Below are 22,178 nucleotides of genomic sequence, written 5' to 3'. Positions count from 1 at the left end.
TCTTTTTCTTTTACAAGGTTTCTTTGAACTTTTGTATTTATTATAGTCTTTAATTTTGTTAGGATGGATTCTTTTTAAGTGTTTATAAAAATTTGAAGAAGGCTTTTTCATTCCCTTTATTGTTTTTTTCTGTGGAAGACACAGTTGACAATCAGCTGTAAGGTTTTCACCATCATGTACTTCTTGTACTTTAAAATATTTTCCATCCAGTATGGAACTACAGCCAAACTGTGGATCGTCAGGTTGTTTTTCTATTTGTTTAACGAATAGTGTGGGTGTTGAACTTTCTGATAATAAGTTTCACAAAGTATGATAAAATGTTTTGCTATCCATGAAAACAAATTTGAATATCGAGTTCACAATGTTTCCACGATATTTGGAACGAGTTTTAGAGAAATATCACAAAACTGAAGAATATTTTCGTGACAGTCAAAATTTGTCCGAGCTAAGTATCTACAACTAACTTTTTAACGTGCGATATCTATCCCTATTTTGACGGAATACAGTAGAAATCGATTTTCCGGTAGTAGGGTTGAATCCATTGTTCCACATAGTGGTCGACTGATTGAGTAAAAAACCACTCGCGCTACAACCGACAACCGTCTCACCAACGTTCTAAAATATTTATAAAAAAATTCGTTTACCACTTCATACACAAAAAATGAACTGTTTTCATTCATCTTATTGGGAAATTATTGTTTATGTATTTTAAGAATTTGTATCTTATTTCAGTACTTTCGTGTAATCAGTCACTCCCAATATCGATCAAATCCTAGAAAGTCGGAAAAGTTGTAAAGCCGGCAATAGCGCAACATATACCTTCAACGTAATTCGCGGACGTATTTTGTGTTGCAGAGTCGACTGGGACACTCCAGCAAGCGCGAACGGAGACACAAATCTCCTGGGCGTAACGACAGCACCGACTACGCGGCCGATCTCAGTAGTGACCACAGCACGCCTAGTACACAGAGCCCTAGACACAAAGCACAAACTAGGACGGGTGAGTTTTTTGTTTGCAATAAAGTTTTCATTTAGTTACAGTGAAGGAACTGCGGGAAATGAAACATTCAGGCCGGAAAATTTGTAAGTTATTCATTTCATGTTTTTGTATGTTTATTAAAACAGATGCCATCTATACTATAACACTTTTCAATTGAAGGTGATTCATTAGCAACGTCGCACTTGAAGTGACCAACGGATAATGCTCTTACCAACTTTTCAGAGGCGTACCAAAATAATATTTTCATTTATTTAAACACATAGGTAATTACGTAAAAATTGTTATAGTAGGTGGCGCTACCTGGTGTCAATGGTAAAACTGATTAAATTTTCTTATTATGCCTGATACAGTAACTAAAAAAACAGAAAAATTCACAAAATAATTATTATGTTATTTTTATATAGAAAGAGAACTACAAAGCAAATAAATAATTACCTATGTTATGCTTATGAAGTTTCAGAATCCATTGACTCGTCCGAAGAGGAATCCCCAGTCACACTTAAATCTATTATTATTTGGTCGAAAACAGTGTCTACCATCCCGTCCAATCTCCACATTTTCTCTTCTTCCTTGATCACATGGGCTACAGCATCCGTTCCATTGCGAGTTCTAATAAACGTTGGACATCAGAAATTTTATATGTCACGTTTTCACGAGCTACGTAACCCTTAATTTGAGCCCAGATTAATTCTATCGTGTTTAACTTGCAATGGTAAGGAGGAAGTCTCAAAATGGTGATGCCTTCAGCACGAGCTATTGTATCCACCACATGCTGGCGATATTTGTCACGATGCTGTTCAATGACACTCATAAGATCGGCCTTAACCATGTCTTCGGAAAATGGAATTCCTTTTTGTCCTTACCAACTCTGCATGTCTGCTTTTCTGGTGGTCATAGTTAGCAGCTGTTCTACTAATCGGCTGTGATAAGAAGCGTTATCCATTATTATTACAGAATTTGTCTCGACTCGTGAAAGAAGGGATTCAAACCATCCTTCAAAGCGTTGGGCGTCCATGTCTTCGTGATAATCTCCCGTTTTTTTGATTAAAAAAAATTAGTTCACTATCGTCTAAAAAGCTACTCTCGCTACCTATATGGGCGACAGTTTGTCGTTGCCCTTTACCCGTTGGTCCACGTAACCCTGTTGATAAACCGTCCACAAATGCTTGACGATAACTAGTTACAGTAGTATCTTGCCAGATCTTAGATACTGTGTGACCAGCATTCACCCACGTTTCGTCCAGATAATTAATCTTTTTGTGAGCAGAACGCATTTCTCTAATAGAGACTATATCTTCTCTTTCTATTAAGACAGAATTCTACATACATTGTGATTTATATATACTTTTTGAAATATCACTATCTACCTAGAAACTAATAATATTCTAGGAACTAATTAATGACAGTTATACCTGAGTTTAACGAACATGTATACCCGAGTTTAATGACTAGGTCAACTAATTATCTCACAATAAAGTGTGAATGTGATGAAAATCTATGATAATGTATTTTGAAAAAGAAGTATCGGCCAACTCTATCTTATATTTCAAAGTTAATAAATATAACAGTCTATTTGATAAATATAATAAAATATATTTAATAAATACAAAACAAAGTCACCTTCACAAGAAACAGAACACACTACGCTTATGCAGATAAGGACGCTTGATAATGAAGAAACCGAATGACTAGTTATGGCATTTTAAGGACGCAAATATAATAGACCTGCGAAGTGTTGATCAGTTTACCGATGTTTCAAAGTATTTAACGAACTGGTTCACCTATTCGCTCGTATATCCTATCGATATGCAGGAGCTATCTTGTTACGAAGGGCAAATTTTATGGAATCATCTTACTTTTCAATTATTTACAATGACGATGCATAGACAATAAAAATGACCCCGGTAAGAATTTAGTTTTAACATTTAAAATTGTTGCCGTTAGCTCTCAGTTTAATTTGTATAGGAGTTACCTTTAATTGAAAATTGTCAGACTATATATAAATGGTCTTCCTTTGAAACATTACTTTTTGTTGCAAGGCAACTCAACGTACGGAAACTATACTTTGTAAAGGGAAAAAATAAGCATTTGCAGTTATTTTATGTGGCTCCTGTAAAATGACATTGATTGTGTAGTATTCCATGCCTTCTTCCGTCAAACGAGAATAACAAACATTGTGTTTGACAGCTTTTATTCTAGTTTAACTGTTGATATGATAAAATATGTAGTATATCAATATGATGGATATTGCAAAATGGTAATTTATGATTTCCATTGTAACCCTTATGATATGAGCATCAAATGAGCAGCATTCGATAAATAAAGGGACGTAATTCTAGATCCAATTCCAATGTCGCGGACCACTTCTTATTGAGGAGCTAAATAGGTCAAAACTAACAGGAAAAAAACTATGTCATAATGCATTAGCATAAATGGATATATAATATATATAAATGGAATATATAAATTGAAAAACGTAAAATAAAATACTGGTGAAATATTTCAAAACAAACTTTTATTGAAACTGAAGTTGATGTACTGAAATTAGTTTTTTTTCAGAATAGAGAATTATTTAAAAAAATATATGATAGAACTGACCGATACTTGATGCCATCATAACGTATTCAAAAAACACTTCTTTGTGAGATTTTCCACTTGACACTTGAATTATAAAACCGCGACACGTGTTTGGCTATACAATAGCATCTTCAGGCGTCACAATACTGTCGCCAAAGTGTCATTTCTAGACGTGATGATGAAAAACTAACTCAAACAGTAGGTATCCTCCGGAATTACCGAAGTAACTTAGCAGAAACTTCAAGCATAAGAAGGAAAACATGGTGCTTTTGGTTGTTTAAAAAATGTCCGTTTTAACTTCATGTGTTTTTGTAGGTCCATATCTCAATGAATATTTATTGGAGGAGGTGGATTTGAGGACGCTGGTGGAGAGTGAATCATCAAAATCGATGCGTGGGATGGCGGAAGAACTGGGCGTCAGGTCCCATGCGGTTTTTGATGGTTTACAACGTATTGGGAAGGCTAAAAAGTTCGCGAAGTGGGCAGTGGTTGGATACCGATGAGCCACCTACGCTCATCGGTCCTATTGTGAGTAGATCGATGAAATGTACCGAAAATTTCGTCAGCAACAGTTGGTACTGGTCAACAGAAGAGGTCCGATTCTGCTGCACTTCAATGCCCTTTCGCACGTTCCACAAATCACCGTCCGAAAATTGAACGAATTGAGCGTCGAAGTTCTGCCTTATCCACTATACGCTCCAGACCTCTCACCCACCGACTATCATCTTTTTAAGCACTTCGATAATTTTATTACCGGTAGAACCTTAGCCAGTTAGGACCAGGCAAAAACGGCCTTTGACGATACCATCGAATACCGAGCACACAATTGGTATATTGGCAAAAGTATAGTGATTGAAATGGCGTTCAATATGATTGAATTGAATTAGTATTCATTGAGATATCACAGTTTAAAGTAGACTCATGCAAACAGACAAAACCTAATATATTTGAATATTTGGTTAATATCACGAATTATTCAAGAAAAATGACAACTAGATGGTAATTCCATAGGTGTCAGTTTCAAAGTTTTTGGGAAGTGACGCTTTATCGCTGCAAAATTCTGTTTCGGTGGTCTAGCACCAATTTTTTATTCGTTTTATCGGTTTGAAAACAATAGTCGTTGTAAAAGTTTGTTTTGGTCTAGCCTTCATTTTTTTCATCGTTTCATCGCTTTGAAAGAAATACTCGCTGTAACACTTTGTATATACCTAGCCTTCAACTGTTTCATTATTTTTATGCATACTCAACATTTATTGATAGTAAAATAGATCATTCCAATGTATTATTAACCTCTAGGATATTTGATCAAGTAGTTATAGGTTGATAGTCCGTTAAAATGTTTCAATCACTTTTTGCCTCTACGTCGTTTTCATTTCTGATATTGTCAATAATCATTTCACGTCAACACATTATTCTAGGCATTATCCTTTTTTAAGGTCTTATTAATGTATGATCCATGCATTTATCCGAAGAGCTGCCATAGGGAGATTAGTTATTTCTTGTTTCTCCAATGAACGTTCTGTAAATATTTATGGATCTTGTTATAAATTCTGAAGTTCAACCTCATTCATGTTCGAAGGAAGAAAGTAGCAATTAAAAATTATTTCTGCGGCTGCTCCATAGTTTTTCAATGACGTTGAATCCAAATTTATACTAGTCCATGCCCTTGATCATTATATTTTCACCTTCAAACTTCTTGCTAATATTGAATCCTAATAAATTTTCTATGCCTATCCTTTGTTTACCACGATTTCAGCATGGAAAAGGTTCCGTTAATTACTAATTGATCAGGCAATTATATGAACATAATGGAATTAGCATGTAAAGAGATATCAGTATTTTCCTCATTTCTATCATCATCGTTATGTTGCTGGAAAACTAAGCGTAGTTTGTGAATTGAGTACCGTGTGTGTGTAAGTCGGAGTCAAAATACAAGTATCTATATTTGCATTTACATCTATGAGTAAGTTTCATCTTCTTTCAACTACCTTTCTGTGACTTTATAATTTTGGTAATATATTCACAGCAACAGCAAATACATGTTTAGTTATTTTAAAGAACCTTGTTTCTTGGGAAAGAAATGTTCTGACTTTCTACTTCTCCATCTTCATATGAAGAAAGGACGAAAGTAATAATTTCAAAATAAACTCTTTACAAAGATGGATAGATCATGCAAAGACTCAACTTTCAGACATAAACTGAAAGAAAAAACCCTCTCTAAACAACTACATTGAATTAAATCGAAAGAAAAAAATCTATCGAAACAACTACTTCTATATGAACATTGATTTATACAAAAAGCACTTTTTCCTATGAAGTTTCTACTCCAAACTTTCGTTGTGGAATTGAATCAAGGCGAATATAAGGCGAGTGGTGAATGAAGTAGGTAATAGTGATGTGTGGAAGAACTGTGTGGCCCACGTTATAAAAGAAGAGAAAAAATATCATGTGCCTATGTCGAGGCGGGAATTCCTTCTTTGTGCTGTTCCAATTGGTATTGGAAATACTATACCAAGCAGAGCACGTGAATATGGCAAGTGTGATCTTGCCGATACGTCGCGATTGTATCAAAGACGAACCGATGCACATCCAGGATACCAGTTTGAATCTATCACTTGAACTTTCATATCGCCATTCGTAAAAACGTAGGTTGGAAAAAAATTGTTAGTTTGAATTTTGACAAAGCAATATAATTTTTTCCCAAGGGATATTCTTGGAAGTGATCAGATAACACCGTGATTTATCCAGATTTTCGAATTGATATTCGAAATAAAAAAATCATATGATGTGGGTACTCTCTCCAGAGGCTATGCATACGTTCGGCATTGAATTGAAAAATAAATTATGGATAAATGAGAGTTCTGCGAGTCAGGACTTTTTCATTGTCAATTTCTTCTTACAATATTTTATTCTCTTTCTCAAGTATTGATAATTTTTAAGTCAATGACGAAAAACTGAATGCATATCTCAACAATTTTTTTGTGCCATGAAATCATCGGAACCCATTTTTCACACGTCAATCTGAATCTAGTGAGCAATCACTCATATTTTTAGAAAATTTATATCTGTTGAACACAAATTTCTACTTATGAACTAGACCAAAAGCTACCAGACTAATCATATTATATAATACTGAAAAATTACATCACAGTTCACTTTTTGACAAATTAAAAATGTCACAAGGTGTACAATTTCATTCAAGAAAGTATCCAAAAATATGTAGTTATATTTTTTTGCGTTGTTACACATAGTAAGTCTGAGTTCATGCCTATTTTGCTGACGTGCGAATTCAATATTAGCATAACTAGCGACCCGCTCAAGCTCCGTCCAGGTGCAAAGCTGGTACTAAATATACATATAAACGCGCACGCCGGCCCCCCGGCCGGCACCGCTGAAACCGCTATGTTCCACCATTTGAAATCTGTAATGTCTTCGAAAAAATTCATTGAAATTACATGGGTATAGGGCCATATTGATCTATATTGAATGCATAATGTATTTAAGGTACTTAATTAGATAAGGGTTAATGCTGTAGGTATTACCTAAAATCGCTTCGAGAATAATCCATAATTTTTTGTAAAAAGTAAAGGATAAACAATTTCCATTGTGGGTTATCCCTGAGAGATAGACATATACCATAGAGGACTTTTTTTGTAGACCTTTTTAAGGTGTACAATAGTGTAGTAAGTTTGACTAACTCGTAGGAATCAGCCAGTGTTTGCAATGCAAGCGCAAAAATGTGTTTATTTGAATCTGTTTTTTAAAATCTGTTTTAAAATATATATTTTTCCGTTAATCAGCTGTCGCCCCCATAGTAACGACAACTCTCAGAAGTTGAGGAACTTGTGCGAGCTAAGGACTAACACATTACAAACCTTCAAAATTATTATTGTTTCTTCACTATATTATGCATGTTACGTGAATATGAACATTCCTGTTGAATCACCCTAACTATTGAAAAAATCCGTATCAAAATCCGTTGCGTAGTTTTAAAGATCTAAGCATACATAAAACCAGACAGCGGGAAGCGACTTTGTTTTATACTATATTGTGATATAAAAAATGGAAATATATATTTTGATTATGTGTTTACCTAGTCATGTGCCAATATCATCTTATCAATGAATACAAATCTTTAGTGTCGGATAGGTCGTAGGTACATAAGTTGACTTGTAGTTCTTGCCCAAAACTCTACATTGGCCAAACGGGTAGAACCTTTTCCCAGAGAATAATGGAGCATAGGAGTAGTTTCTCAAAGGTTAAAACCAATTCCATCTCTGCAAATCATCTTCTACAGAGGGGCATGCGTTCAACCACAACTATGAGGTATTACATTTGGAAGCGACAAAAGATTTGGGAATTCGGATTATCTACTGAACGACTAAATAGCATTGAAATCTTTCAATGAGTTGGCTAAATTTTCTTTGATGATGTTCAAATTTGTAATCAGTTTTCATCCAAAGTCAGGTAAAATGAAATTATTAGTCATTAAGTAGACATATAATTCAAATTGTTATCATATGAAGCACAGACTGAATCGAATTTAATCAGTGTGAAATCGGCCGAGGAAGCTATTGTGTAGAGAAACACGTGTTGCGGTTTTGTAAACTGTCCAGTGGAAATCTCACGATGAAGTAACTTGAATTGTATATATTATTTTATTTATGTTCTCTCACGTCTCTGTTGAGGCGTGATTTTCAAGTTGTCGACTTGAGATTTCAATATGTTTCATTTGCAAGCGTAATATAAAGTTTGTTATTGCACAAAATCTTGAGAGGTGTGTGAGGTTGGGGATTGAAAATACAAAAAACCATATTCCGGATTTTTTAGGGCAATGTAAAATTTAATCGTCTTATAGTGTTTTAGATGATTTATATCTATATGGCAGAATCTTGATGATGCTTTTTCCATAAAATGCACCGACTAGAAGATTGTAGGTTAATTTGTTTGCTTAATCATTAATGAAAACTCATCATTCAAATTTAATGGTTCAAGACGGGTAATAAAAATACACAAAAAAAAGATCACATATTACTTTCATTTGCTTTAATTATTCATTATTTGATGCATTATTGGTAATGAACATAAGTGCTTTACATTGGGGGTAGTTAATGGGAGATGAGGCGTACACAAAATACAAAAGAAAGTTAATGATGAAGGCGTGTTATTTTTAATTACTAGACTCTCCCAAAAGTCGTGCCTGTGGAGGCGGTGGCGACACGACAAGTTCTCCCAGTGGCTCCCCAAGGACAAGGGCACCCACCCCAGGTGCTGTTGTCGGCCTCGACCTGCTTCCGGTGAGTTTTTCCGACTTTCATATCTATTGTTTGCTTTTGATGAATTTCACTGATGAATTGTGATATATCATGACTAAACGAAATCTACTGGGTGTTTTTGAGCATGAAATATTCCACATTGACTCAAAATGGTAAGTTAAGAATCCCAAATCCTACTATACCTAAGTCTGATGAAGTGATTTATGTATTAGATGTATTATGATTTATGTATTATTCAATATATGCGTAACTTGAGATATTTCTAGCAATTGCATGCCGATAATATGAGAAAAACTGATTGAACGAATTGCAAGTTGCAAAATGACCGTATCAGAAAATGAGAGAATTTTGATGAAAATGTGTATGGGATAGGTTTATTTGACTTACTGTAGAAATACGATTTTATTTTTTGATTGGGTATGTCGGTATATATCGAATAGACATATAAAAAATACTTTTTATTGATCATTACAGCTTTCGGAAAGTTTTATTTCCTTTTCCTAGAATATCTCACTTACTGAATTTTGCATGAGGTGAATTACTGGAGAAACTTCTCGAAGACCGATAATATCATGTTGACTTTGATATTTTTCTCTGTGCACTTTAATTTCTCAAGCAAGAGAGTGTGCAATTTACATTTTACATTGTTCTGTATATTTTTCAAGAAATCACACCTCAAAATCATTCTTTCCCATTTTTATTTTGCAGCTTTCCTCCAATAATGAAGTCACTAGACGAAGAGAACAGGCTTTACGACAACATTCATTTTTTCAATTACGACTTCACCTTCGGAGAGGTCAAGGGTTGGCCGCCATGGATAAAAATGGTGAGTTTTTGTACGTATTTTTGGTCCATGATTTATATATATATATATATATATATATATATATATATATATATATATATATATATATATATATATATATATATATATATATATATATATATATATAAAGTGTCACGCATAAAGTCCGCATCAAATGGGAATTTTTTTTGTTCATCTCTTCAAGCAACTTTTGATATCTCCATTAGGTTGTGCTTTAAAAATGATGCCAAAAGACATGCATGTGACCGATCAAGTAATTTTTCTTCCCTGTCAAATTTGACATTTTTTCCAAAAAATGTTCAGAAAAGCAGTTATTGCTCGAAATTTCTAAAATCAGTAAAGAGAAAAGATGATTGTGTTTTAATTTTTCACCCATATACCAATTTTTAGTTCTCTAGTACAAATTTAGTTTTTTTACAGTTTTTCGAAAATTTGACATTTACCGATTTCTCAAATTTAGCCAAACCTCAACAAAGTTAGTGCTTCATGCCTAACTTATCTTTCCAACACATTTTTATTACCAATTGCAATTCTAAATACAACTTATTTCGCAAAAATTTAAAACACCAGAAAAAATTATGCCAAAAATGATGCAAAGTTGATACAGTTTTTAAAAACAGATAAATATTTCACTTTATAGCGAAATAGCTTGATACATAAGCATAATTAAAAAACAATATCAATGAAAAGTCAATAATTTATTCTTTACTGCACTTTTCAAACAGTTAAACTTTGATATACTAATTACGAAAAATTACAACGAAATTGAACTAAGGGTACTGTGGAAACAATTGAACTGAACTGAATGAGCAAAATATTTTATTGTCATATGACATTTGTTGAATAACTCAAAATAGTGTTTATCAGTTTTAGATTTAAAATAGTTTATTCGTTGTCTAGTGTCTTGTTAAAAATGCTGAATCTTCAAGAGTAAATATATATGTAAATATATATATATATATATATATATATATATATATATATATATATATATATATATATATGTATATGTATATACATATACATATATATATGTAAATGTATATATATATGTATATATATATATATGTAAATGTATATATATACATATATATATATATATATGTATATATATATGTATATATATATATATATATATATATATATATATATATATATATGTATATATATATATATATATATATATATATATATATATATATATATATATATATATTTCAATATTAAATTTTTCAAAAAGGATTTGAAGCTTTATATCTTCTATTAATTATCTGCGAGCGCTTTCGACAGTTGGTAGTACTGTCATCTTCTAGGCACTCCTCAAACTGAACTTGTTATCCTGTTGTCTGCCTCTTTATACGGTCAGAACGTCTCAACTCAGATATTTCAGGTACTTTAGGTAAATTTGCCTGTATTTGTACTGCATCAGGTACTCTTCTTTGTGTTAGATCCTCTCTAGGAATGTGTATGGTTTTGTTTAATATATTGAATGTGAGGTCTTGTTGTGTTTTGATTTGTACTTGTTCCTCGATAAGTGATTTATGACTGTTGAATTTATGGATGTTCAAGTTTTCCCAAATGTCCATGCGGTTTCCCTTGTTGACTTGTTTTATGAGTTTTATGTTCCCTTGTGGGGGGAAATTATGTTTGTTTTGTATGGCGTGTGTTGATTTATATACTATTGGATTTATGTATGCCTTTTTGTGCTCATTGTACCTTTGGATTAGTTTTTTCTTGGTTTGGCCGATATATAATTTGTTGCAGTCCGATCATTGTATACTGTATATCCCGTTTTGGCTTTGTCATCTTTTTTTTCATAGTTGTTTATTTTTTGTGTTATGTTCGTGTTCGGCTTGTATGTGATGTTGATGTTCAGTGGTTTGAAGATGTTTGTTAGTTTTTTTGGTTTGGTGTCCTACGTACGTAAAAGCTGTCCATCGTTGTGTTGTTTTGTCTGTTGGGGTGGCTTGATCCTTGTTTTGTATTTTTTGTTTGATTCTGTTTTCTAGTTTATCTATTGTCTTTTGGGTGTATCCGTTTTCGTTCGCTATTTGGTATATGACTTTCCGTTCTTTTTTCCAGCAGCTTGACTGTATTAACCTTTCTCGATTTCATATCATTTCTAGAAACATATGGATTAGTTTTCCGATGGCATTCCAGGTTAGTTTCCCAAATTTCTGCTACCGCAGTTGTCAATTGATTGGTCAAACCACCAACACTGACATAAAAACTTGGCAAGTTGACACACAAATTCTAGGAAGGCTGACTTGTTGAAGTGGCTGAAGTTTGCTACCCTAATTGAAATCAATTATAGGTACGATGCTGGCCGGCAAGGGGCTTATCGTAATCCAATAGTAATTTAGTTGGGAGAGTCTACACCTGTGCGATCGCTCGCCATCAGTCGTGGCGTTTACTGTAGTTGTAGTTAGTCTTTGATAATTTCGGTACATTTTCAAAATCCCAGGATTCGAGTTTTGAGAAATTCAAGAGGTCTTGTTTTATGGCGCAGTTTCTCTTTTATTTTACATATTTGAATATATCGAATAGGAAACATATTTTGTTGAAAAAAGCAGTTCAGGTAAAAAACTATCCGTTCGGCACAAGAGGTTGCAAATTGGAACAACTCCTGGAAACGATAAACTCCTTCATTTTTTAAAATTGATACCCTTTTGGAATTTCTTTAGGAAGATTCGATTAAAAAACTTTTTTTCTAAAATTTTTTTTTGCGGATATTGAATCTCATAGGAATTTATTTCCTTTTCACTTCCTTAGTAGCTGCAAGTTTAGCATCAATCTTTTCACAGAATACCTTTTTTCACCAAATTTCTGGAATCAATTTTGAAACAGAATGGAATATTTCTGTCAAGCAAATATTAGATACCTACTTTCGATTTTTTATATTGAGATGAATCAGATGTGTTCGACAATGATAAATGTTCGAATAGCATGGCAAGATTTGAAATGAAATGAAAAATCAAAACGTCCCAACCACAGCTGATCATTATAGAATTTCATATCAATAATTTCAATTTTTTATGTACTGAAAGAAATGTAAAAAGCTTCCAAAAAGATATTTTCGAATTTTTATTTATGACACTTTGCGGCAAATGAGTTGATTTCAAATACATCGTCTTTTTGTTTCAGGTCTAAGTGATCCATATGTGAAGTTCAAATGTGGTGGAAGGCTAATATACAAATCTAGGACTGTATATAGAGATCTGAATCCAATCTGGGACGAAAGTTTTACCGTGCCTATAGAAGATCCTTTCGTTCCTATCAGTATAAAAGTATTCGATTATGATTGGGGCCTTCAGGTACAGTCATAAACATTTTCATTTTCCACATTAGTCTTTTATAATAATATTGTCATTAGTTACTTCGAAATGGGATCTGGTCTGATTCATTCTCACTAAAAATTCCACTATACAAATGAAAAATTTTGGTCGTAGACAATCCCGATACACCCTGTATATTCTAGAGTCAATAAATACCTATACTCACATTATAATGTATATATTTATATTTGCATATATGATTTTGACGCACTCTTTTAATCGGCGCCTAGTACCATCCCATCGCTAGTACCACACTAGGGCCGCCGCTGGATCTGATTAATTTGTAATTTGTGTCATATAGCTTATTGATGAATTTATAAATATTATTTTCAGGACGATTTCATGGGTTCTGCAACACTTGATCTGGCGACCTTAGATCTATCAAGACCAACTGATTTATCTCTAGCACTGCAAGATTCATCAAGACCAGATGCTTCACTGGGAGAAATCTTTCTGGCAGTAACGTTATATCCAAAGAGTCAAGAGGATAAAGAACAGGTAGAAGCATTTCTATCGAACATTTCAAGTGAGAAAAATATTTCAAGAACATCTTTCAAAGATTGTCATTTGTATTTATGTGAAATAGATACCAAGGTACTCGAGTTTTCAATGACAACAAGAGATAGTTGAATAGAATCCCAACAAAAGTAGAGCTTTCACAAGAATATTTACTAAATTTACCTTTTTTAATGGACGCATAACATAAACGTAAGTTCAAAAATTATATTTCTTCATTAAAACAAGTGTTAGATAACCCTAAAAGTAAGATAATAGAGACGGAATAGTCTGGAATCTATGAAATAAACTGTTAGGATTGTGACCTAAAATATACTGGTGGGAATAAACTATCGAAACTCGTTTCAAAGAACATGCAGCACATATCCAATTGTCTATACTGGTTCATGTGACACTAGACTTTTGGATGCCTTCAAAAGTATGGCATGAGAACTATGAACAGTAAAAAAGGTCCCATCAGGTTAGCTTTTGAAAACCATCACATCTCAAATATACCTCTGAATTGATTTTGATTTGTTCAACAATCAGCATGTTCTGAAAATTTTATCCTGAAATTTAAAATTCGACAACGAAATACTTACATAGGTTGATGTCGCTGAAAACTTTCGTCATTTCCACAATTTGGCAAATATGCATTTGGCAATTCGTTGGTGATATTTTTTCCAATATTGTTATAATGTCATGGTAATAATGTTATGGTAATAATACTATACCTATAATAGGGAATTGAATCAACTTCATAACTTTTACTCTTTTTGTTTGTATACTCAGAGAAAAAGTATCGAGAATTATAGCATAATTTACTGCTGTTAGATTTTCACTGCCTGCTTGTGGAAATTTATATACGTTACACTTTCACACGAATATTTTTTGATAACTGTAACCAACCTCGGTAAAAAATTGAGTATTGATAAGAACTACAAGTTCTAATTTAAATTTTCTTCTCTTCTTTAAAACCTTTCACCTTAGATGTCGAAAGTCGCGGTCACTTTACGCTAATTGCACACACACCGATTTTGGACGGCCAGTATAAAATCGGCCGATATTTTATTGGTAGCGGGTGCTTGCACACTCACCGGATTCTTATCGGTCAAACAATCAGTTGCTTTGTTGTCGTAATTAGCACGCACTACCAGAACGAAGTTATTGCGTAGTAACTACAATTTCACCGAGCATTCGAGACTGGAATGGTCGGTAAAAAACCGGTGAGTATGCAAGAGTGTATTTAGTCATGTACGCCACTACTTCCCGGTACTGCCGGCGATACAGTGGCAGTGGACGGCTGCTCACCGGTATTTTACCGGCGACGATCACCGGTAGGCAAGTGTGCAAGGTCCCGTTCCCACATGTGATTCACTATTGGAATTTGGACGACCGGTACAAAGTCGGCCGTCCAAAATCGGTGTGTGTGCGACTAGCGTAACGCTAGTTGCACACACAACTAGCGTAACGCTAGTTGCACACACAACTAGCGTAACGCTAGTTGCACACACAACTAGCGTAACGCTAGTTGCACACACACCGATTTTGGACGGCCAGTATAAAATCGGCCGATATTTTATTGGTAGCGGGTGCTTGCACACTTACCGGATTCTTATCGGTCAAACAATCAGTTGCTTTGTTGTCGTAATTAGCACGCACTCCAGAACGAAGTTAATGCGTAGTAACTACAATTTCACCGAGCATTCGACACTGGAATGGTCGGTAAAAAACCGGTGAGTATGCAAGAGTGTATTTAGTCATGTACGCCACTACTTCCGGGTACTGCCGGCGATACAGTGGCAGTGGACGGCTGCTCACCGGTATTTTACCGGCGAAGATCACCGGTCGGCGTGTGTGCAAGGTCCCGTTCCCACAAGTGATTCACTATTGGAATTTGGGTGACCGGTACAAAGTCGGCCGTCCAAAATCGGTGTATGTGCAACTAGCGTTACGATAAGTAGGTTTTGAGACAAGTTTTAGAGGAACGGTTGGCAACAGGCGGATCGCGAAAGGTCGAACGTCGGACTGCCGAATATTGTAATGTGTTGTATACCAAGTAGAAATTAATACGTAGCTAAAGTATACTCCACCTTCATCAATTAAAATGATATTTCAAAGCCACATAGAATTTATCTTAGTACTTATTTTATTTTAAGTTGCCTAGTTAACCTGTTTTACAAATACCTACCTACAACTAATATGGTTCGATCAGTTTCCTATCTAGCCTGTGTGTGCGTGTGTGTTTGTGCAAATTGGTTATATCTCTTGTAATTTAAATATTTTCAAATTTTTGTTACGCAAAAAAAAGGTGTAGTAAAGGGAATCAGGCATAAAAGCCAGGTCTAATATCATATCAGTGCATAATTTACAAGGTAACTCTTCGTGGTAAACTTAGTGCTACACTGGAAGAAGTAATGGACAGCTTGGTCAAGTTGAATAATTCTATGAGATTTCATTCTGCTCTTCAGCATCGACCTTTCAAGGAGTTTCTTTCTGAATGTGATTCGGCGTATTCTGACTCACTGCAACACAACAATGTTCGTTGGCTGAGTAAAGGTCAAGCTATTGAACGTCTCTGGCTATTAAAAGAACAAGTAACCTCTTTCTTGCAAAATTTAAATTCGCAGGGAGCCAGAAAGCACTTTAAGTGCTGGTGCGCAATATGCTGGTTGTGACTTTTCTGAAAGATTATTTATATTTTTAAATGCGCTCAACACAGAGTTTCAAGGAAATTGAAAAGTAATATGTGATCTGATACAGAGCGTGTATGCTTTCCGTCGCAAGCTGGATATCTTTGAAAAAGATATTGCAAGACTAGAATTTATTCATTTTCCGACAATTCTTGAATATAAAAAAACTCTGAGGAAGACTGCAGTGTTTGTAAAGTTTCCGGCCGATCTTAAGTACGAATCTGCTACAAGGTTCCTAGACTTTGCAGAGATGAACAATCTCCGTCTCTTAAATCGCCATACGGAGTTGATGTAGCGGCAGAATGGACAGATGTGGCTGACAAGTTGTTTGATCTGTCAAAGCCATCACTTCAAATAGAGATAATTTATTTGCAAGATGTGTTATTGCAAATGTAAAAAACGGTATCCACTGAAGAATTTTGGGCCAAACATGTCCCAAGAAAATATGATAATTGCAAGAAACTAGCTATAAATTTGGCCACTGTTTTGCTCGACATACATATGTGAAACGTCTTTCTCAAAGATGAATTTTTTGAAAAACAAATATAGTTCAAGACGCCTACCTGAAAGAGACACTTTGAATTTGCTGTTTCTCTCGAGAACCAAACTATAACAAACTGACTCAAGACCGTCTATGTAGTTTCTCACATTGATTTTAGGTCTTGTGTTTCATAATTCAGACTTTGATTTGAAAACAAAATAATACATAGGTAGCCCTTAATTATTATCAATTGGTTGTTTTCTGGACATCGTTAAAATTTCCCCACATTATTCGGACCCCACCTAAAACTACTTGCCGACTCTTGTTTTACAGTGTCAAATTAAAGGTTAATACAAGTTTATAGATGACTGTCTTCAATTCCGAGGTGAAACCCCTAATATAACTGGACTGTAAAGGATTTTCAATGCACGCAGTACCTATAATTATTAGATTTCGTCTTCATTACTGATGAGTTAAATCTCCTGATACTGCAATTGCAGTTCTCTTCTAGTTGTTTGCCACAACAAATTATGTCTCAAGGAGAGCATATATTAGGCTACCCTTTTCCTGTCTAATCTTATTCAAATTGAAATATCTCCATTAGAAAATCGAATTCTCCGCATTGGAAGGCAAGTCAGTTTTCCAGTTTCTTTATTTGATTTCGTTTCTCGTCCTCCAACATGAATAATAATATTCCCTTCAAGAGTTTGGAATTAAAGAGAGAGAGACAATAACCTGATAAAATGCCACCGATGGTAGGATTTTTTTTTATAATTGTAACTTCGCTATTGTTGAACACAGTTGAACACAGTACTTCAAGAAGCTACCGTTATATTTTCATCGCCATGTTCCAGAATTGTTAAGTGATATTTGAAATTATTTGTAAATTTTCTCTAAGAAAATTCTGATTCTAGGTATCAGAATTGAAAACTGTATTGAAGGTGATTGACAATGTTTCATGATGAATTTCATTAGTTCGGACTTTCATTGTCTGATATCATATAAAATGTTTTGAAATCTCTGAAAGAACTAAAAAAAAAGAATTAAAAAAGAAAAGCTGAAAATAACAATTATATTAAGCAAAAAAAACCTGAAATGAAATGATAGTGAAATAAAATACAAGTAAAAATAGATCAATTGAACAAAAATTACACATTAAAAAAATAAAATAAAAAAGATTCCAAGCCAAGTTACTTCACGACGTTTCGATTGTTAGTATCCACAATCATCTTCTGGTGATGACTGGACTAATTTCTTCAAGAGATAACTATTTATGGGTCATTTGAGTAATTTCACTTATCTTCGCTTTCCTCTTTCCGCTTCATTGGTTTAGTGAGAGATGACCATTTGCCGGGAGTTGACATTTTTTCGCTTAATTATGCGTTTCTATATGTTGCGTATCTCTACGCTAGCTTGGCTGAATTCATTGTTGGGCAACATGTAAGCGGCTTTTTTGAATTTCCTCCTAAACCAATGTTCCTCTCAGTGTACGATTTCAGCGGGACCACTCGATGTTATGTTGATGGATCCAAACATGCTCTGCTATTCCTGATTTGCATCTCCCCTCGCTGTGTGTGTTTCTTGTGTTCGGCAATGCGAACATTCAATGGCCTCTTAGTTTCACCGATATATGATAGTTTCCGGTAAATGCAATTCTTGGAATCGCAGTCCACGTTCAGTGGCCTAGTTTTCGTGAGGCTGCTACGGATAGTGTTTCCGGATCTGAAGCAGATACTGATGTTGTACTTGGATCCAATTATTTTTATCCTTTCCGATAATCCTCTGATGTAGGGAAGTACAAGTACTGGTTGTGACGACTTCTCTTCCTTGCGAGGCTCCTGCTGTCTTTTAGCCAAAGTCTGTTCCACCATCGTTTTGGAGTAGCCATTCCATTGAAGATCATTTTTGATGATGTCTAGTTCCTTCTCGAGACCTTCCTTCGTATAACGGCGCCTGGAAGCAGAGTCTAATAGAGTCTTGATGATTCCTCTATTAGTCGATTGATGGTGGTTGGAGTCGTAGTTCAGATACTGTCCCGTGTGAGTCGGTTTTCGGTATACAGACACTAAGTGGGAAACATCGGTATACCTAAGTCCAATCATCCCAATGAAAAAGCCCAGGAGAGCTAATGTCAAGATTATGGTCAATGTTTTCTTCGATTACCGTAGCATAGTGCTTCAGAAGTTCTTGCCACATGGCCGTACGGTTAATAAGAAGTATTATTCCAAAGTTATGCGTGGCTTGCGAGAAGTAATACGAAGAAAACGTCAAGTATTCTGGAAAAACAATTCACCTCCCCACTCGCCATTGTTTGTTCGTAATTATTTGGCAAAAAACAACACCTTAATCATGCATCAGTCAACGTATCCACCAGATTTGGCCCCGTGCCACCGTTTTCTGTTCCTAATAAACGGACCCATGAAAGGACGGCATTTTGCGACGTTTGAGGAGGTAGAAAACGCTGAGAGAGCTCAAACCAAAAAATGCATATCAGAACTGCTTCCAGGATTAGGGAAACGCTGGCACAAGTTCATTATATCTGTGGGGGGATTACTTTGAAGGGGGCAAAATAGAAATTGAGGTGATTGAAATAAAATTTTGAGATATGGAGTAAAGGATACTCAGTAAGTTTCGTCAAAAATTCACAGTCAACAGATGACTATTGAACCATTTTTATATATTAACGAAATCCTTCTCCGTTCTTTTGCACTAATTATTTTCAGTTCTGTGCTACGTATACAATGACTATGCCATCAGCAAAGCTAATAGCACCGTCTTTCTTTATACTGAGTAGGTCATTCAGATATAATTAGAAAAGTAATGCTCCCAGGACTGTCCCCTGAGGAACACATAATGATTTTTCCCCAGCTTGAAATGTTAATTTTCAATCTTTGAGTTTTCTATTAGATCACTTGGTCTACCCCTAAAACAAATGTTCATAATATTGGGGGTAATCTCTTCAAGGTTACACCCAAACGAAACTTAGCTTCAGAAAAACTATGTCGCAGACCTTTCACAGTTGTTGACGGATACAAATTACAGAATGCTTTTAATTGCTTTAAAACTCATTCAGTAGCTCTCAACAGAGTTAGAAAACCTTATAGAACTCCATTTTTACTTGTTTTGTTCAACCGTTCAAATATTCTTTCACATATCATTTTGTATTGCTTTTTTCAGTACTTCCAGAAAAATAGTAGAGTACAAGATGTTAATCGACGATTGAAATCACAGATATGGAGTTCAGTAGTTACCATAGTTTTAGTCGAAGGAAAGAATCTCTTGCCATGCGATCCAGAAACAGGCACATCGGACCCATACTGTAAATTCAGGTATTTTGTCATATACATTCTGAATGTAATTATGTTATTTGAAAATAAAAATAAACTCAATTTTAATTTTCAGTTGAAATAATCCGGACGAATTTGTGTGAAATACTAACAGACATCGTTTTGTTTGAAGTATGAGGTAGAAAAAATGTAATTGAATTATGGCGGATTTTTTTTTGAAGTATATACAAGATAAGAACAATTTGCTTTCAACAAATCAATTTTCAAATTCGAGGTTGGAATATAAATAATGTATCTAGTTATTAGTGGTGATATTATTGGTTTCAATAGACATTTCTCCATTTTCCATTTGCAAAGGTGCTAATATTTTGAGACAATTAAAAATAAAACATTTTGTCATTCAATATGAAACACTATCACCCACATCCAAAAGTAAACAGGTGTTTTGGTATTTTGATGACCAATAGAAATAAAATGACGAAAATGACTATTAAAAGTCATTGGAATAGTGAAGTGGGATCGGAAGGAGTTATATTAACTCTACGTCAAGACCAGAAAAATGAGGGTTCTCCACAGAAGTTTGCACCCGAAATTTTCTAAATTGTTGGACATCCCCCGCTAGCAAGAAGGCCGTGAACTTTTGAGTTTTAAGTATTAATAATAATAGAATGGTGCTGGATAGAATCTGTGAAGTAATCAGGTGTTTGCATTCTCCCATCTCTGCATGGTCCGCGAGACAGCAGGAATTGGACTTTTTTTCAACGCAGAGGTCTTAGTAGGCGATAAACTTTCTGTTCAGTAAAAGTCCGACATAGAAGCTAGAATGGTATCTTCAATATCTTAGTCAACCGCAGACGCATTCTGGGTATAGTTGCTGCCCCATGAGGCATCTATTCAAATCAAATTACTATATTAATCCCGTATAACTTACAAACTTATAGAATAGGTCGAATAGCATTTAGTACATACATAAAATAATACGTAAAGTAAAATTAAACAGAATATGAAAGATTGTCATAGGTATACGATGATGGACAAAACATGTCAACTTCATTCAACTCCAGTTTCATTAAATTAATGTGATAGAGAAATAAAATAACGGAAGATTGAAAAATTCATCTATGGTATAAACATTGAGATCTAATAAAACCATTTGAAGAGTGGTTTTGAAAACCTGAATTCTATCAGTTGTTTTCAATGATTCGGGCAGTTTGTTATAAAGTTTTAGCCCTAAATAAGGAGGTGAATTGGTGGTTATATTATATTTGACGGGATTTATGTTAAAATCATTGCACTTTCTTGTATTTACATTATGGTATGATGCAATGCGATCATATTTCGACCTATTGGTGTGTATGAATACACACATTTCAAAGATAAAAATATCCGGGAAAGTTAGAATTAAATGTTTCTATAAATCTTTGCAGGAGGTTCTCTGATTAACTCCTGCTAAAATTCAAAGGCAAATGCCATATCTGATTCTAGATTCAATATTTGCATAGTAATAATTTACTAACCGTTCAGTGGTTGATATCGGCTTAAGATTTCGTATCAGATACGAATCAGAACTGTTTCAATATCAGTTTATCACAATGACTTTTTCAGATCAGACAACTATCTAGCGTTAGTCCCAAAAATTTACTTCCATCGAATAAAGACATGGTTTTTTCATTCTGATTGATTTTAATTTCAAGATTTCAACAGATTTTTTGCCTGTGATAAAACCGTACTGATGAAGTTTTTCGGAAGTTGAAATGAAGTGAGTTGTCGGCACACCATGAAACCAAATGATATGACAGCGTGTTACATTTTTTTTCAAAATTGTGTCGTTTTTGTCCGAAATTTGAAGTGATGTGTCTGTCATCTGCTTGCATAACGCACGTTTTCTCAGCAACCGCGGCTCCAACATCATTACAATATAATATAAGTAATAGCGGTTCCAACACTGATCCTTGGGGTACTCCAATGGTCAAAACTTCAGTATTTGAAATACTATTTTCAGATCTATGATCCGAGATCCTTATGCATTTGCTGCCGGCATGTCCAGCATATGTGGTCTCAGCCTATGTTAATTGTCATAACTCGGCACTACGAGTGTTATATTAGCATATTCAACACTTCTATGGTAATTTCATAAACTACACCTTACGATTTGATCTTCACCGTGGAGATCAAATATTGTGAAAGTACTATTGATCTTCATCAGGT

The 22,178-nt window shown here is 34.6% G+C and overlaps 1 protein-coding gene across 4 annotated transcripts in view; it reads left to right on the top strand.

Moving 5' to 3' along the window:
* Mctp (Multiple C2 domain and transmembrane region protein) overlaps positions 1–22,178 on the top strand; it is a 62,055-nt gene that overhangs the window by 25,213 nt on the left and 14,664 nt on the right. For 3 of the 4 annotated variants that reach the window (XM_023156397.2, XM_023156396.2, XM_074171273.1), the window contains exons 3-8: positions 856–1,000; positions 8,759–8,874; positions 9,562–9,679; positions 12,824–12,993; positions 13,348–13,512; positions 19,861–20,012. In XM_023156397.2, the coding sequence (XP_023012165.2) occupies positions 856–1,000; positions 8,759–8,874; positions 9,562–9,679; positions 12,824–12,993; positions 13,348–13,512; positions 19,861–20,012 (866 nt within the window). Of the gene's footprint in view, positions 1–855; positions 1,001–4,850; positions 5,541–8,758; positions 8,875–9,561; positions 9,680–12,823; positions 12,994–13,347; positions 13,513–19,860; positions 20,013–22,178 lie in introns of those variants that run through there. The other variant, XM_023156398.2, reaches the window with a different exon arrangement.

The sequence above is a fragment of the Leptinotarsa decemlineata genome, unplaced genomic scaffold (genome assembly GCF_025532065.1).
Source record: "Leptinotarsa decemlineata unplaced genomic scaffold, Ldec_3_MD MMD2_tig00000010_RagTag_RagTag, whole genome shotgun sequence".
In the NCBI taxonomy this organism is placed as follows: domain Eukaryota; kingdom Metazoa; phylum Arthropoda; class Insecta; order Coleoptera; family Chrysomelidae; genus Leptinotarsa; species Leptinotarsa decemlineata.
The sequence above is the reverse complement of the archived record's forward strand: the minus strand, read 5'-3'. Positions and strand labels throughout refer to the sequence as shown.